General features: G+C 41.9%; 1 protein-coding gene across 8 annotated transcripts in view; it reads right to left on the bottom strand.

Annotated features, from left to right (window-relative positions):
* Positions 1–16,951, bottom strand: part of ABLIM1 (actin binding LIM protein 1) — a 312,371-nt gene that overhangs the window by 169,839 nt on the left and 125,581 nt on the right. For all 8 annotated transcript variants that reach the window (XM_048857014.2, XM_048857012.2, XM_048857017.2 and 5 more), the window contains one exon: positions 12,655–12,789. In XM_048857014.2, coding sequence (XP_048712971.2) covers positions 12,655–12,789 — 135 coding nt within the window. The remainder of the gene's footprint in view (positions 1–12,654; positions 12,790–16,951) is intronic.

Raw genomic sequence — 16,951 nt, 5'->3', positions numbered from 1 at the left:
CTTCCCCATTTTGTGATGCCCAGCGTAGTAGTCTGGGAGCTGACCTTGTTAGTGAAAACAGAGGCAAAAAAAGCATTGAGTACATTAGCTTTTTCCACATCCTCTGTCACTAGTTTGCCTCCCTCATTCAGTAAGGGGCCCACACATTCCTTGGCTTTCTTCTTGTTGCCAACATACCTGAAGAAACCCTTCTTGTTACTCTTGACATCTCTGGCTAGCTGCAGCTCCAGGTGTGATTTGGCCCTCCTGATAACATTCCTACATGCCCGAGCAATATTTTTATACTCTTCCCTGGTCATATGTCCAACCTTCCACTTCTTGTAAGCTTCTTTTTTATGTTTAAGATCCGCTAAGATTTCACCATTAAGCCAAGCTGGTCGCCTGCCATATTTACTATTCTTTCGACTCATTGGGATGGTTTGTCCCTGTAACCTCAACAGGGATTCCTTGAAATACAGCCAGCTCTCCTGGACTCCTTTCCCCTTCAAGTTAGTCCCCCAGGGGATCCTGGCCATCCGTTCCCTGAGGGAGTCGAAGTCTGCTTTCCTGAAGTCCAGGGTCCGTATCGTGCTGCTTACCTTTCTTCCCTGTGTCAGGATCCTGAACTCAACCAACTCATGGTCACTGCCTCCCAGATTCCCATCCACTTCTGCTTCCCCCACTAATTCTACCCGGTTTGTGAGCAGCAGGTCAAGAAAAGCGCCCCCCCTAGTTGGCTCCTCTAGCACTTGTGCCAGGAAATTGTCCCCTACGCTTTCCAAAAACTTCCTGGATTGTCTATGCACCGCTGTATTGCTCTCCCAGCAGATATCAGGAAAATTAAAGTCACCCATGAGAATCAGGGCATGCGATCCAGTAGCTTCCGTGAGCTGCTGGAAGAAAGCCTCATCTACCTCATCCCCCTGGTCCGGTGGTCTATAGCAGACTCCCACCACTACATCACTCTTGTTGCACACACTTCTAAACTTAATCCAGAGACACTCAGGTTTTTCTGCAGTTTCGTACCGGAGCTCTGAGCAGTCATACTGCTCCCTTACATACAGTGCTACTCCCCCACCTTTTCTGCCCTGCCTGTCCTTCCTGAACAGTTTATAACCATCCATGACAGTACTCCAGTCATGTGAGTTATCCCACCAAGTCTCTGTTATTCCGATCACGTCATAGTTCTTTGACATCACCAGGACCTCCAGTTCTCCCTGCTTGTTTCCAAGGCTTTGTGCATTTGTATATAAGCACTTGAGATAACCTATTGATCGCCCCTCATTCCCAGTATGAGGCAGGAGCCCTCCCCTCACAGACATTCCTGCCTGTGCTTCCTCCCGGTATCCCACTTTCCCACTTACCTCAGGGCTTTGGTCTCCTTCCCCCGGTGAACCTAGTTTAAAGCCCTCCTCACTAGGTTAGCCAGCCTGCTCGCGAAGATGCTCTTCCCTCTCTTCGTTAAGTGGAGCCCGTCTCTGCCTAGCACTCCACAAAGTATAGGATTCACAAAGTATAGGATTCACAGCCTGTCCCTGGAACACCTTCTGCGCCAGCTTCCCCATTTGTAAAGTGAGGATACTACTTGCCTACATGGAAGAACATTCTGAGGACAAATCAGCTACTGTTGCACAGTGCTTTGAAAATATAAAGCACTATACAAAGAGCTAAGTATTGTTATTAAAAACAGACTGTTTGAAACAGAATCATAGAATATCAGGGTTGGAAGGGACCTCAGGAGGTCATCTAGTCCAACCCCCTGCTCAAAGCAGGACCAATCCCCCATTTTGCCCCAGATCCCTAAATGGGCCCCTCAAGGATTGAACTCACAACCCTGGGTTTAGCAGGCCAATACTCAAACAACTGAGCTATCCCTAAAACCCAGTAACTGTAACACACAATATATGTATGTTACCCTACCAGGCCCGTGGATAGCCATGGTGGCCACTGAGAGCATGACTCAACTCTGTCCTACGTATTCCCACACAAACTACGGGATGGAAGTGACAGTTCATGAGGTAATCTATATTAAAAAAAGGGGGGGGGGGAGCAGCAGAAGGCTGCAATTCAGGCGAAGTTGTTCACTGCATGAAATCATTTTCATCCATCAACAGCTAACAGACAAAAAGTTTTAGTTACACTTCTGTTGCAAAGACTTACTCACAGCTCTCCACAAACATCCCCCAGCCATCCCCTTCCCTCGCGGAATGACAATTTAAAAGACAACATCTAACTGAAAGGAAGACATCTAACGATTAACTATTAATCTATGCAAGAGGCAGAGAAGAAGAATAAATAATGTTCTCTTTACATTCTCCTTCTGAAACCTGTGTTTGGCTATGGTGTTCCCAAACAAGCCTCGGAGGTGCTTATTTATTCCTATATGTAGATCCTATATAAGAGAGATGGAGAGGGAGAAGGAAAGAGCATGGATATCTATGGATACAGATTATCTGGGGGCTGATTTTCAGAACTGGCTTCAGATTTTACACACATTTATCAACATCCAAAAACTTTCAGTTGCTTTGTGTGTGCGCGCAACAGATAGATGTCTCAGTTCTGCAAGATGCACCTGCATTTAAGTATCTGATTGAGCTCTGCAATGTGTTATAACATTAAAAAATACACCTGCAATTTATTTGAACCTTCAAAATAGCCCCTACAAATATCTGCAAGTGCAAAAACGCAGGCTGAAAAACAGAGGCTGAGGCACTTCTGAAAAGCCACTACTACAGTACATACTGGGTATATGCAGAATATCTGAATACATAGTTTAGATTCTTAAAGTAAAAATTGAAATAATCTCTTCAGTATAGACTTGGTCTGCACACTCCCTAGAACAATATACACTGGCTTAATAATTTTCATCATATCAACCCTGTGGTTGGCTATGGTATCTGGGGCGGAGAGGGATAGCTCAGTGGTTTGAGCATTGGCCTGCTAAACCCAGGGTTGTGAGCTCAATCCTTGTGGGGGCCATTTAGGGATCTGGGGCAAAATTGGGGATTGGTCCTGCTTTGAGCAGGGGGTTGGACTAGATGACCTCCTGAGGTCCCTTCCAACCCTGATGTTCTATGATTCTATAATAGTCTACTACTTAATAACAGAATTATCTTTTGGGAGGTGTGGTAGAGTTGGGGTATTGGTGTGTTAAGTGTCACTGACTTTATCTCCAGTGATGACTGGAGTGCCTGTACATATGCACTCAGTCCATTGCAGAAACATCAAGCCCAGTGAAAACAAAGGGAGCCTTTCCACTGGATTTCAGTAGGCTTTGGTTTAGGGTGCTTTAGAGCCACTTGAGTGTCACCACACAGCACACTTGTGAATTCAGAGATGCTCCAGTCCCTCAGTGTGGGGTTGCAGCAGTGCATTATAGATGTGAGCCTGTCTGGACTTTTCCTTGATGTACTATGGTTTGTTGGTCACTAAGCAGGAATCTGTTCTGAAGAGTAACATGTGAGTAGCAGGGATTTCAACTACACCCTTAACTACAAGCTGAATTAGCAACATGCTAAACAAATCACCACTGAGCTAATAGCTCTTTGAATACTAAGACAGTACTCAGTCAAAGCAAAAAAGTGTCTCCATGTAGGATGTAAATGAAAGTGTTTCCATGTAGGAAAACCATGTAGGATGTAAATGACTAAGAAGACCTGCAAGTATTTTATAATGCTTAAGATACTTTCCTGACAAAATTCTCTGAAGTCCTTGGGCCTGATTCATCCCTACGTTACTCCAGTTTTATGCCAGTGCAGCCACCACTGACCCAATTAGAGTTACACCTGTGTAGAGCTAGAGTAACATGGTGAAGAATCAGGCCCCTTATGTCTCCTGTGAGCTTAGAATGTGGTACTGGAATAAATGTTAGGCTGCTGTCTTTATTGCCTGCCTATAACAGTCTTTCTTGTATGGATTACACTAACAATACCAAAAATGGTTCAGCAAGACACACAAACCAAAGAGGGTCAAATCCAACATTTTCAGGGCATGACCAAATGCTTGGGAAGTAGCACTATCCACTTTTAGTCAGTCACAGAGCTATATGAGGTTTTGGATGCCAGAAGGGAATCTAAGTTGGAATTCCAAAGTTTTCCCTATATTGATTGATTGTACAAGAAACATTGGATGGCTTTGGCCCCAAAGTGACAGTTTAAAATAAAATTTGTTATGAATAAGTTTATATATGTATATATAATGTGACGGGGTCAGGCCAGATGGCTATAGGAGAGTGATGTTTTGTTTGGACAAGAGCAGATTAAGGAGGGGACATGACAGCAGTCTTCAAATACTTGAAAGGCTGCCATAAAAAAAAATGGAGAAAATAGTTCTCTCTTGCCAAATTGGACGGGACAAGAAGCAATGGGTTAAAAATACGGATTAGACTGAATCTCAGCAAAAATGTCTTAACTGTAAGAAAAGTAGGACAATGGAACAAACTGCTTAGGGAAGTCATGGAATCTCCTTCATTGGAGGTTTTCAAAAAGAGGTTATATAGTGTGATACAGCAGAGCCAGGGAGCAGTGGAAGAGTGGTCCTATTGAAAATTTCATTGGAAGTGGGTGGGCTCCCCCAGCTAAATGACCTTCCCCCAGCCTTTGGGGAGGATCCATTGAGCCCGGGAACCCAACTGATTATGGGGGAAAACAAAAAAGAAAAACAAGGGCAGGTGTGAAAGTCAAAGGGACAAAAAAAGAGAGAACCTAAAGGGGACACCGAGCAGAGAACCTTGGCCGCAGGTATATTAGCCCCAGGATAAGCAGATCCCTTTTCCCCTGGTAATTGAACAGGGGTTACTCCAGGTTAATTAGGACACCTGGGGCCAATGAGGACCCTACCAGAACCTGTTAAAAACCTCCCCTCCAGTCAGATAGGCACACTCAATAGAACTGTGGGGACCAGGCACCCTACTGACAGACACTGACAAATGCCAGAGACAGATCTCACAGGTACAGAGGTGAAGAGCAGGGGAAATCCTGCCCAACTGAGCATACAGCCCTTCCAGGCCCCAGAGGTTTGGGGAGAAGAGACCCCACCAGAGGGGAGAGCCAGAACTGGGTGCTTGGCCTGCCACCACTACACCAGAGGAGATACCAGAGACTAAGAGAGAGAGAGAAACCCCTGACCAGACAACATGGGGGCAGTAAACCCAGGGGCGTGGGGAAATTCCCAGGGAGAGAGGAATCCCCCAGCCCACCACTAAGAGGAAGCGCACTACCCACCGAGGCGGAGAAAGAGCTCTACCACCATAATCATTATTTCAGTATTAAAGGACAAAGCAACAAGCAGTAATGAGTGTATCCAATAGGCTGAATTATGGGATCATATAGCAGAAAGTCTTTCCAGCTTATTTTTAAGTGTTCCTGGGCTATTAGTTTACAGTGCAATTTGCGTACCCACATCAATTTTAAGATTCAGTATTATAGTTTAATTTAACTTTCAGAGATTTTTTTCCTAAAGAAAAAATATTTATGTTTACGGTATTTGTGTGTTTCAGCAGACACCAGAGTGTCATTGTATTAAGGAGACATGCTATTCTAATATTTAGCAGTCTAAGACAGCTTTACTGTTATAAAACAGGGTACCCCAATATTCTTGAGGGGCAATACAAATAAGAAAAAAAAGGTGGACACCTTCCTACACATGTGCAGAGTAGTAGGTATAGTCAGAATTACAAGATAAAAGAGGGCTCCTAAACTGGGCCAAATGAGTTCTCTTCAGGAAAGCTCCAGCAGGAAACATCCCTCTACTGATGCTCAATTGGCAAGGCAGCCATCAGACCCTAGAATATCACTAAAAATGTGAGTATAACTATATTTGTAACTTGTGCATTGGTCTTTATAGGATTTCTATGTTCTTGGGTAATCATAACTTTAATTAAAACAACAAGGAGTCCGGTGGCACCTTAAAGAGTAACAGATTTATTTGATCATAAGCTTTCGTAGGTAAAAACCTCACTTCTTCAGATGCATGGAGTGAAAGTTACAGATGAAGACATAAATATACTGACACATGAAGAGAAGGGAGTTACCTCAGAAGTGGAGAACCAGTGTTGACAGGGCCAATTCGATCAGGGTGGATGTAGTGCACTCCCAGCAATAGGTGTCAATTCCAGGAGAGGCAAAGCTGCTTCTGTAATGAGCCAGCCACCCCCAGTCCCGATTCAAGCCCAAATTAATGGTGTTAAATTTGCAAATGAATTTTAGTTCTGCTGTTTTTCTTTGAAGTCTGTTTCTGAAGTTTTTTTGTTCAAGTATAGCTACTTTCAAATCTGTTATAGAATGTCCAGGAAGATGAAGTGTCTCCCACTGGCTTTTGTGTGTTACCATTCCTGATGTCCAATTTGTGTCCATTTATTCTTTTACGAAGGGAAAAGAATTACAGAAGCAGCTTTGCCTCTCCTGGAATTGACACCTCCTCATCTATTGTTGGGAGTGGACTACATCCACCCTGATCGAATTGGCCCTGTCAACACTGGCTCTCCACTTGTGAGGTCACTCCCTTCTCTTCATGTGTCAGTATATTTATGTCTGCATCTGTAACTTTCACTCCATGCATCTGAAGAAGTGAGGTTTTTACCCACGAAAGCTTATGATCAAATAAATCTGTTAGTCTTTAAGGTGCCACCGAACTCCTTGTTGTTTTTGTGGATACAGACTAACACAGCTTCCCCCGATACATAACTTTAATTGTAACTTTAATAAAAGGGGTAAAATAGACTAGACCTTGTACTTGTGAATGTACATGTGGTCACTATCCTTGGTCTTATGTTGTCCTAGAGACTAACTCTGAAGCAAGTAGCAGAGGTGACTTTCACTCTGTTGAGTTTGAAACTAGGCACTAGAGCTGAACACATAGTGGTGTAATACAACATTACTAAATTCACTTTAAATAAAATAAAAGGCTACATTTCCACAAATCTGGTCATGATCCACAGCAGAAGGGATGGAGGGAGGGTATTGGAATACAGAGAGAGACCACACATCTTGAAGATGGTATTGCTGGCTGCAGTACTGCTGTCCCCACAGCTGTACCTACAGAAGAAGTCAGGACCTACACATAGTATCTTGTAAAAGTGCGTATGGAGTCTTAGAATGCTGGGTCCTGGATCTTTCTTTAACTGCTTGTCCCTCGAAGGAGTTGGGTTCTAAACTCCATCCCTTTAGTTGACAGAAGAGGCAAGCATTTCTCAAAGATGTGGCAGGCTCCAAAACGGCTTAGTTGATTTGAAGGGCCACCCTAGAAGGGCCAGAGAGCTGGAGGACGTCCAATAGATCGTGTGTGTGTCCTGGACCTTTGAGAGGTATCTGGAGCTTGGTTGCTATCCTCTGTAACAGTTCCTGATACCACCCGTGATCATCAGGTGTGGAGGATGACAAACCTATTAGAACTGGCAGGACTGGTGGATCCGGCTCAACTTCTTCTTCTGTAAACTTTGATGGAGCCAGTTAGTATCAACAGGGAGAGGGAGGGTGCGTGTGATCCTTGCACAGATCCAGGACATCTGCTGTATGGATCCTACAGAGTCCAGGAGGCAGGATTGGCCGGGGGGGGGGGGGGAGACACATCCAAAGCACAGTATACCAATTGGCTGTGGGGAGTCATATTCCAAAGGAGGTGGAAGGTTCCAATACCTCGTGTGGGTTCTATCCCGGCTTGTTTCCCTCACATGGGAAGATTCATTTGGAGCATCAGATTCACTTGATGAAATAATCAGCTTCTGCCCTACCAGTAGTGCCTGTGATACTGGTAGGAGGATGTTCCAAGTTGTAGGAGAGGATCCTCTTCTTCTTGTGGTGCTCTCTTTGGGTGTGGGGGTGTCTCTAAGAAGAGCTGGGACCAACAGAAGAGGAGATTGGAAGTAGAACAAAGTGAAAATATTCTTCGATGAGGTAAAAAAGTTTCGGTTTTTCCTGGCATTTGGGGAGCCCCTGAGGAGGGAGGCCAGCAAATCCAGGGTGTCTGATGGTCTAGTATTTGGAGGATCCCACATAGACTACATTGGAACTAACAAAGCGTGCAGCTCGCAGATAAATACAGTTTTTTTTTGTTTGTGGGACAGAGCTAAAATTATTATCAGATCTTTCTTCCTTCTCTCCTTTTCTTCTTAAACAGCAGGATTATGAGAACCGAACTCCTTAGGACCCACACACTAAAACTCACCTGACTTGGCCCAAGATGGAGAAGGATGTTTTTTACTTAGAGGCAGATCTGGATGGGGAATATATCCTTATGCCTATACTCACAATCCCTAGTTTCATGAGAGTTTCTTAGGCTTAAGAGTTTTAGCCTGTGCTCCAGAGCTCGTGTTTAGAGGGGCACTGTTTGCAGTCTGAGGCCACTATAGGGATCTGAATGGGGTCTCAGCCTGCTCCATGAAGGGCAGCCATAGACAGAATTCTAGTCCCTCATGAGTTCGGGAAGGGAAGGATCAGCAGATACTGCACTTGGTGACGATGTGAGCCTCACCAAGGCAATAAAGGCAGCAGTAGTGTTCATCAGGGAGAAAGAAAGGGACAAGAGATAGTTCTTGAATGCTAGGACTCTTAGCACAGTCCCTCTGCAGAGAATAGCTTCCCAGGGCGGGGAGAACTAATCTAATGTAAAAACACTGCAAACACCACGTCTCAACTACTCAAAATACTAACACTATTTACAAATTATTGGGGCTGTCAATTAATCACAGTTAACTTATGCGATTTACTCAAAAAAAATTAATCGCAATTAAAAAAATGAATCGTGTTTAATCACACTTTTAATCTCACTGTTCAACAATAGATTACCAATTGAAATTGATTAAATATTTTTGGATGTTTTTCTACATTTTCAAATATATTGATTTCATTTACAATATAGAATACAAAGTGTACAGTGCTGACTTTATCATTTTACAGTGTAAATATTTGTAATAAAAAAATAATAAACAAAATACATGGTACTTTTCAATTCACCTCATACAATACTGTAGTGCAATCTTTTAATCATGAAAGTGGAATTTACAAATGTAGATTTTTTTTGTTACATAACTGCACTCAAAAAAACAAAACAATGTAAAACTTCAGAGCCTACAAGTCCATCCAGTCCTACTTCTTGTTCAGCCAATTGCTAAGACAAATCAAGTTTGTTTACATTTATGGGACATAATGCTGCCCACTTCTTATTTACAATGTTACCTCAAAGTGAGAACAGACATATGCATGGCACTTTTGTAGCTGGCATTGCAAGACGCGCCAGATATGCTAAACATTCATTTCGGCCACCATTCCAGAGGACATGCTTCCATGCTGATGATACTTGTTTAAAAAAATGCATGAATTAAATTTGTGACTGAACTCCTTGGGGGAGAACTGTGTGTCTCCTGTTCTGTGTTTTACCTGCATTCTGCCATATATGTTATAGCAGTTGTGCTATATGTCATGTTATAGCAGTTGTGACTGGTTGGATCACAGAAACCCCTTTGGGACTGCCACCTGATGTGCCTAGACTACCTCTGAGCCCGTTTTCCCTGCCAGCTTGGGACTTCAGTACCTTGCCTTGTTTGAGCCATACACACTTGCCTGCTGTGCAAACAGATCCAAGTCTGAACCACGTTCCCTTACAAGCTACAGACTTAACTGAAAACAGCTTAAGAAGTGCTCCTGTCTTCAGCACTCAGATGCCCAGTTCCCAATGGGGTCCAAACCCCAAATAAATCTGTTTTACCTTGTATAAAGCTTATACAGGGTAAACTCAAATTGTTCGCCCTCTATAACACACAGAGAGAGATGCACAGCTGTTTGCCCCCCCCCCAGGTATTAATACTTACTCTGGGTTAATTAATAAGTAAAAAGTGATTTTATTAAATACAGAAAGTAGGATTTAAGTGGTTCCCAGACAGAACAAATTAAATTGCCAAGAAAAATAAAAACAACACACAAGTCTAAGCCTAATACAGTAGAAAACTGAATACGGATAAAATCTCACCCTCAGAGATGTTTCAATGAACTTCTTTCACAGACTGGACGCCTTCCTAGTCTGGGCCCAATCCTTTTCCCTGGTACAGTCTTTGTTCCAGCTCAGGTGGTAGAAAGGGGATTTTTCATGACTGCAGCCCCCTTTGCTCTGTTCCACCCCCTAATATAGCTTTTGCACAAGGTGCAACCACTCTGGGTTCCCACTCCTCCTTATAAATGGAAAAGCACCAGATTAAAGATGAATTCCAGTCCAGGTGACTTGATCACATGTCACTGTAAGACTTCATTACCCACTTGCCAGCACACATGGAAATAGGAAGATTTACAAGTAAACAGAGTTATTTACAACCAATTGTCCTGGTTAATGGGCGCCATCAAGATCCAAGCCACCATTAATGGCCCACACTTTGCATAATTACAATAGGACCTCAGAGTTATATTTCATATTTATAGTTTCAGATACAAGAATGATACACTTATACAAATTGGATGACCACACTCAGTAGATTATAAGCTTTGAAATGATACCTTGCAAGAGGGCTTTTGCATGAAGCATATTCCAGTTACATTATATTCACACTCATTAGCATATTTTCATAAAATCATATGGAGTGCAACGTCATAGCAGTCTCGGATGATGACCCAGCACATGCTGTTCGTTTTAAGAACACTTTCACTGCAGATTTGACAAAACGCAAAGAAGGTACCAATGTGAGATTTCTAAAGATAGCTACGGCACTCGACCCAAGGTTTAAGAATCTGAAGAGCCTTCCAAAATCTGAGAGGGACGAGGTGTGGAGCATGTTTTCAGAAGAGCAACACTCCAATGCAGAAACTACAGAACTGAAACCCGCCTCCCCCCCTAAAAAAAATCAACCTTCTGCTAGTGGCATCTGACTCAGAATGATGAAAATGAACATGCGTTGGTCCGCACTGCTTTGGATCATTATTGAGCAGAACCCGTCATTGACATGGATGCATGTCCTCTGGAAGGGTGGTTGAAGCATGAAGGGACATATGAATGTTTAGCGCATCTGACACGTAAACATTTTGTGACGCCATCTACAACAGTGCCATGAAAACACCTGTTGTCACTTTCAGGCGACACTGTAAATAAGAAGCAGGCAGCATTGTCTCCTGCAAATGTAAACAAACTTGTCTGTCTGAGCGATTGGCTGAACAAGAAGTAGGACTGAGTGGACTTGTAGGCTCTAATATCTTACATTGTTTTATTTTTGAGTGCAGTTTGTTTTGTTTTTGTTTTTTACATAATTCTACATTTGTAAGTTCAACTTTCATAATAAAGAGATTGTACAACATTATTTGTATTAGGTGAATTGAAAAATACTATTCTTTTGTTTTTTACTGTGCAAACATTTGTCATAAAAAGAATATAAAGTGAGCACTGTACACTTTGTATTCTGTGTGGTAATTGAAATCAATATATATGAAAATGTAGAAAACATCCAAAAATATTTAAATAAATTCCATTCTATTATTCTTTAACAATGCAATTAATTACATGATTAATCACAATTATTTTTTTAATTGCTTGACAGCCCTATAAATTATATTTACAGGTATTCAAGTAAAGGAAGATTGAAGTGACACAGGATTCCAACTCAGATCATGTGGCGGTAAGAAGGAACTGGGGAGGTATCAGTCCACACGGCCCTTTATACTCTTGGTCCAGAGCATGAGAAGACAAACTGTGCATGTCAGACCAGACATAGGTTACTAAAAGTTTCCCAATTCAGTGTATGATGCACATGCGTACCCATGTGCGGAATACACACAGGGACCATCAGTTGAAGAACCACCATGATTTACAATACTATCAAATGCACACAAGAGTCTTGCATAAAATCCATGTTTTGTACAATGTCAAAGGAGGCGATATGATCCCCCCGCCAAATTTTTTTTTTTCAAAAACATGTCTATTTTTCCCCTTGCTGTTTATAATAATGAGCCCTTAGAAGATGGCCACTTCTGTTTCCTGACAGTTTTCCCTTCCATTGTGTCATTCAGTACATTATAAACATTCCCAATCCCACAGGGACACAATCAGCCTAAAATCCAGTCACTTGTTTAAAATGATTTAGAAGTAGTTTCAGGTGCTCCTAACAGCTGTTAATGTTCTTCTGTTTCCCACACAAACAGGGGCAATTGACTAAGATCCCAATCTAGGCAGGTTCTGATCATGGTCTTAACTGACGAACAGGAGAAACATGACTACCTACAAAAGCTTCAACTTTCAGTTACAGTAATCTTATTACTTGTAAAAAAAATGATGGTAACTAATATAAACATGCAGAGTGACTTTTTTTTTTTTAGTTGATGGCAGTCCTATAATGGCAATTACTGGATCCAGTAGTAATAAGAACAGAGTAACTGGTTGTTAGTGTCATCGGGTTTTTTTAAAAGGCCTGAATACATAAATGTTTGCATAGAGAATTTGGTTGTTTTTGGTGCCATTCAGCTGGATTCTCTTACACTTATGATTCAGCCAGCTCTCCATTCATCCTCCACCTTCCCCACCCACAAGTTCTGGGACTATGTATTTTGAGAAATACAGATGTCTTCTGATTGAATCCATCTCTGCCCACAGCTGTTGCCAATGGCAATATCCAGAGTTAACCCCTCACAATCAACTCAAGACAAACTGGTTTGAACCATTCACATGTATTAATTCATTTACGCCAAATGAATGTGAATTCGCTACCTTTGCAGGTGAAGCATTTGATGTGAAAATGCTTGGACTGGACACGGAGCACTTCGCCTTTACATGGCTCCTCACATTTATGGCAGTGGATGACAGGCTTCTCAGTGGAGTGGTGAGGTTCTTGGGAATGGGCCACTGTAAAAATAAAATATATCATTGTCAGAAAAGGACTACAGGGTTTTCCTCCCTTCATAGATCTATGCTCTCAGCCACCAGTGAGTGGTATATAATCTCTCCATAGATTACATTGTACACCCATACAACAATTAATATGTTAACAGAGATTCTGTGCACCTGTACCCTTTCCATAAAATGGTGTTTTAAACCATGCACAATATCTGCCTTATCGCACTGAGACAGGCAGGGAAATAGAAAGAGAACAAATCCCTTAGTGATTTTGCAAAAAGAAAAGGAGTATTTGTGGCACCTTAAATTGGTTAGTCTCTAAGGTGCCACAAGTACTCCTTTTCTTTTTGCGAATACAGACTAACACGGCTGTTACTCTGAAACCTGTCATTAGTGATTTTGGTCACTCTCCCTGTCACTGATTCCACAAGTACTGCCTACAGTTCCAGAGGGCATACCCAGTGTGCATGAAGGCATACAACAAGCAAGCAGGGCAGAAAAAAACTGGGCATGCATAACCTGAGCAGGAAGCCCAACCCAAGCAGAATGAACAGAAACAGAATGCAAATTTTGGAAGTCAAATCAACACAGCTACTTGGGTTTAAGTATTACTTACTGCATTAGAATCCTATCAGATGTGAAGAGTTAGAGTCCTAGGGAGGGATGTGATGCACAGAAAAATTGGAGTCTCCCTGCTACTGTATACAAGAGTGCAAGCACAGAAACATGTGTCTGAAGTTAGAAGAATAAACGGAAGCCATCTGGCTTGTTCTTACTCCTGTTGACTTCAACAGAATGTAGCTCTTGTGTGTAGAGGAACAAGCCAGACTTAGGAAACGCTGTAGAGCAGTGGTTCCCAAACTGGGGTTCGTGAACCCCTGGGGGTTTGAAAAATGTTACAGTGGGTTCTTGGGAAAAAATTCTTTAATGGCGGATAGAGCTGTCCCTAGGGATCCCAGCCAGCACAGGGCCAGCAGTCCAAAGTCCCTGGACTTCCAAGAGCTAAGCAGATCAAAGCAAGCAAATCTATCACACTGAGGAGATTTAAACTTCAAGACTCCTTACAAGAAATGGAAAGGGAAGTGGATATTTTTTGCTGTTTTTAAAATTAAATAGGCAGCGAGTATTGTTTTTAAAATTATTATGAAGAACAAGTTTAAGCTTTGTTGTAACATGCGTTGTTTGCCTGGACTGCTCAAGACCTGAATGCTTGTGTAGGAGGAATTCTTTGAGTTGGCTTCTTAAATCCCTTCCTGCTGTTTCACATGTGATACTTCTTGATGAAACCTAGGAGCCTTGTCTTATAACAGGTTTATTCAAAGTGATACAAACTACAAAAGTGAGATCTTGGAAGAGTGTGGCCATTTTCATAATCATATAAAAATACTGTAAAGATAAATAAATAATAGTGTGTAATAAGCATATCATAAAAACAAATTTTATATTTCCAAGATCACTGCTTTTATAATTTACTCAGGTAAAGGAGAAAATCCCTGAAAATATTCATTTTTAGGAGGGGGTTCGCGAGACTTGACATTTTACTGAAAGGAGTTCACAGGTTGTTAAAGTTTGGGAACCACTGCTATAGAGGATAGAAGTGGGCAAAGTCATCCTCAGTTTAAGCTTGCAAAGTAGCCAGAAGAGAACTTGGAGCACCAACAAGCAATATCTACACCTTTCAGCACAATTCCCAAGCATAGACTCACGGAATGGTTGGGAAAGAACAGTGATAAGGGGAAGAGTATTCTGTGTTTTGCTCACACAGACATTCCACTTTGCCCTAAATTCTTAACTTCAGTAAGTACCACGAGTAGCTTCTAAACAGGAGCAGAAGTAAAGATCTTGTCAGTATTATATCCACACTTTACTGTGCTAATAAAACCGTGACTGCTCCATATTTTACTTCTGACCAGCAATGTTTAACTTTCACTTAAGAGCTATCTGGAATGAGGCTAAGTACCCAATAAACCCCTCAAGGACTGTAATGGAAAAGCATGGCTGCATGGGATAAATCAGTACAGAATTTGGCTCAGTTTGTGTTATCCGAGGTAGTTAGTGGTGCCTCAAACAATGCCTGTGATTTTTCTTCTTTTACTAGCAGAAAGTTGTGCTCATTATACTATTCTCAAAATAGTGACATTGCTCACCAATATATTTTTTGGATAACACATACATGCTCTGTGTTTCTACCTTCCTTGAATCTCCATATTGCCTTCTGCTGCCATTTAAATAAAGTTCTATCGGGTACGTATTCATGGCATATTCAGCACCATACACTTTGAGTACTAACCCCATTGCTCTTAGACCCTTTCCCACTGCTCTGCTCTCAACTCCTCCTACTCCCTCACCCTACAGCTTGCCAGACATCCTTCCTGATCATGCTCTGACACTCTCTCTCACTCTAAACTTTATACCTTCCTTCGCACCACTGTTTACAGTCACCACAGCTTCCCATCTAGTATTTGCCATGCAAGTTCCCCCTCTTCCTTCAATAAACTTCTGGAAATTTACCTACCACTTCATCAGGTACTTTTGCTATAAAGCCACTCTGTTTTATTCTTTTTTGTACGTGCTCATATCTTTAGAGCATAAATTTGTTGTGGAAGAAACTTCACTATTTTGTACAGTTTATCTATTCTACACATTTGGTGGGCAATACATAGTAAACAGAAAGAAAAACAACAGTACTAAACCTAAAGGAAATCACGTATTTCAGGCAACAATTTATATCTTCAAATTCAGCTAAACTTATAATTCAGCGGCTGTCATTTGGTTAGCGCAGTTTTTCTATTTAAAACATTTAGAGAAAGCTTAGCTGCCTGGATTCCTTGACTGAAATATGAAGCTTTACCTCTTCCTCTGTGGTACATATCATCTCATCTATATCCCTAGAACTGTGATTCAATTCACATGAGTAAGCAGAACACAGAGGGGGATACCAACTAATATTTTAATTAGCAGTTACTTCTAAATAAGAACCCATAAGTACATTGCCTTGAGTGAACCTCTCCTAATCTGTAATGCAATACTATTTTTGGAGTGGAAGAGCAGAGGTTATTCTTCCAAGCAAGACTATTAAATAGTGTATTAACTTAAAGTGAGCTGTAGCTCACGAAAGCTTATGCTCCAATAAATTTGTTAGTCTCTAAGGTGCCACAAGTACTCCTTTTCTTTTTAAGTTTAACTGTATTAACTTACTTACAAGTTTAAGTAGCACAATAGAAGAAGAAAAATCCAAACCTATTAGAAACTCCTGCCTTGTATTATTTTAAAATACTATGAGCAAAACTTGCCTCTCTGATCTATATGGTTGAAGATAACAGCAAAGCTCTCATTAGTAACCCCCTGCCCCACAATATTCTGCTCTAACTCCTTAATAAATTCTGTGCACACCAGAGTCCTGATCCCCCTTGTGCATCTGAGACTAGAGTTTTGCCCCATATTTGGAATGAAATAAAAGGCAAATAGGGCCAAAACTGGGAATCAATATTGTATTGACAGTAACGAGTTAACTTTCTCATTACGGCTTGCCTTTCAGGGCCATTTAAGTTAACACAATGCTCTCAGCTGCCACATCCAATCTGTGCTCTCTGATGGAGCAAATTACAGTGCCCATCATACTGGCATCAGCTCTGGCTTTGGTCTCGAGGTTCAACAACCAACTGCTGCTCTTTCCCAAGGAGTCACTTGCAAGCTTTTCCTTTTGGATATCTATATTACACAGCAAAGGTTTCAGTGCCAGAGGTGATTCTTTTCACATTCACCAGCGAGCACATGACGGGGAATTAAAAGGGGGGTAGGGGGAGGAGAAAGAGTGACACACCATGCGGGAGAATGGTCATGAAACTACTCCTGACTGCAGACCCCTTTAAAAACAGCTTTATGACGAACGTTCAGCTGCAGTCAGAAAAATGATTACATACAAGTTTATTGGACACTTGTAAGCTGGAGGCTGATTTGGCAGTGGGGCCCCTGAGCAGGATTTAGCAGACATCTCAGCCTGGCACTGGAAGCCCCACCTATATCAGCAAGGACACCTCTACTCCAGAAATGATTTACTCTCTGGATTTTTGCCCTGGCAGGGATGGGGCCAGAGAGTTGCTCTAAAACCCATGGTCAAGGCTCTGCTAATCTAGTCACCAAGAGAGGAAGGATGGCCCCGTGGTTAGGG

This window comes from Caretta caretta, chromosome 7, assembly GCF_965140235.1.
Source record: "Caretta caretta isolate rCarCar2 chromosome 7, rCarCar1.hap1, whole genome shotgun sequence".
Lineage (NCBI taxonomy): Eukaryota > Metazoa > Chordata > Testudines > Cheloniidae > Caretta > Caretta caretta.
This window is presented reverse-complemented; position numbering and strand designations above follow the sequence as displayed.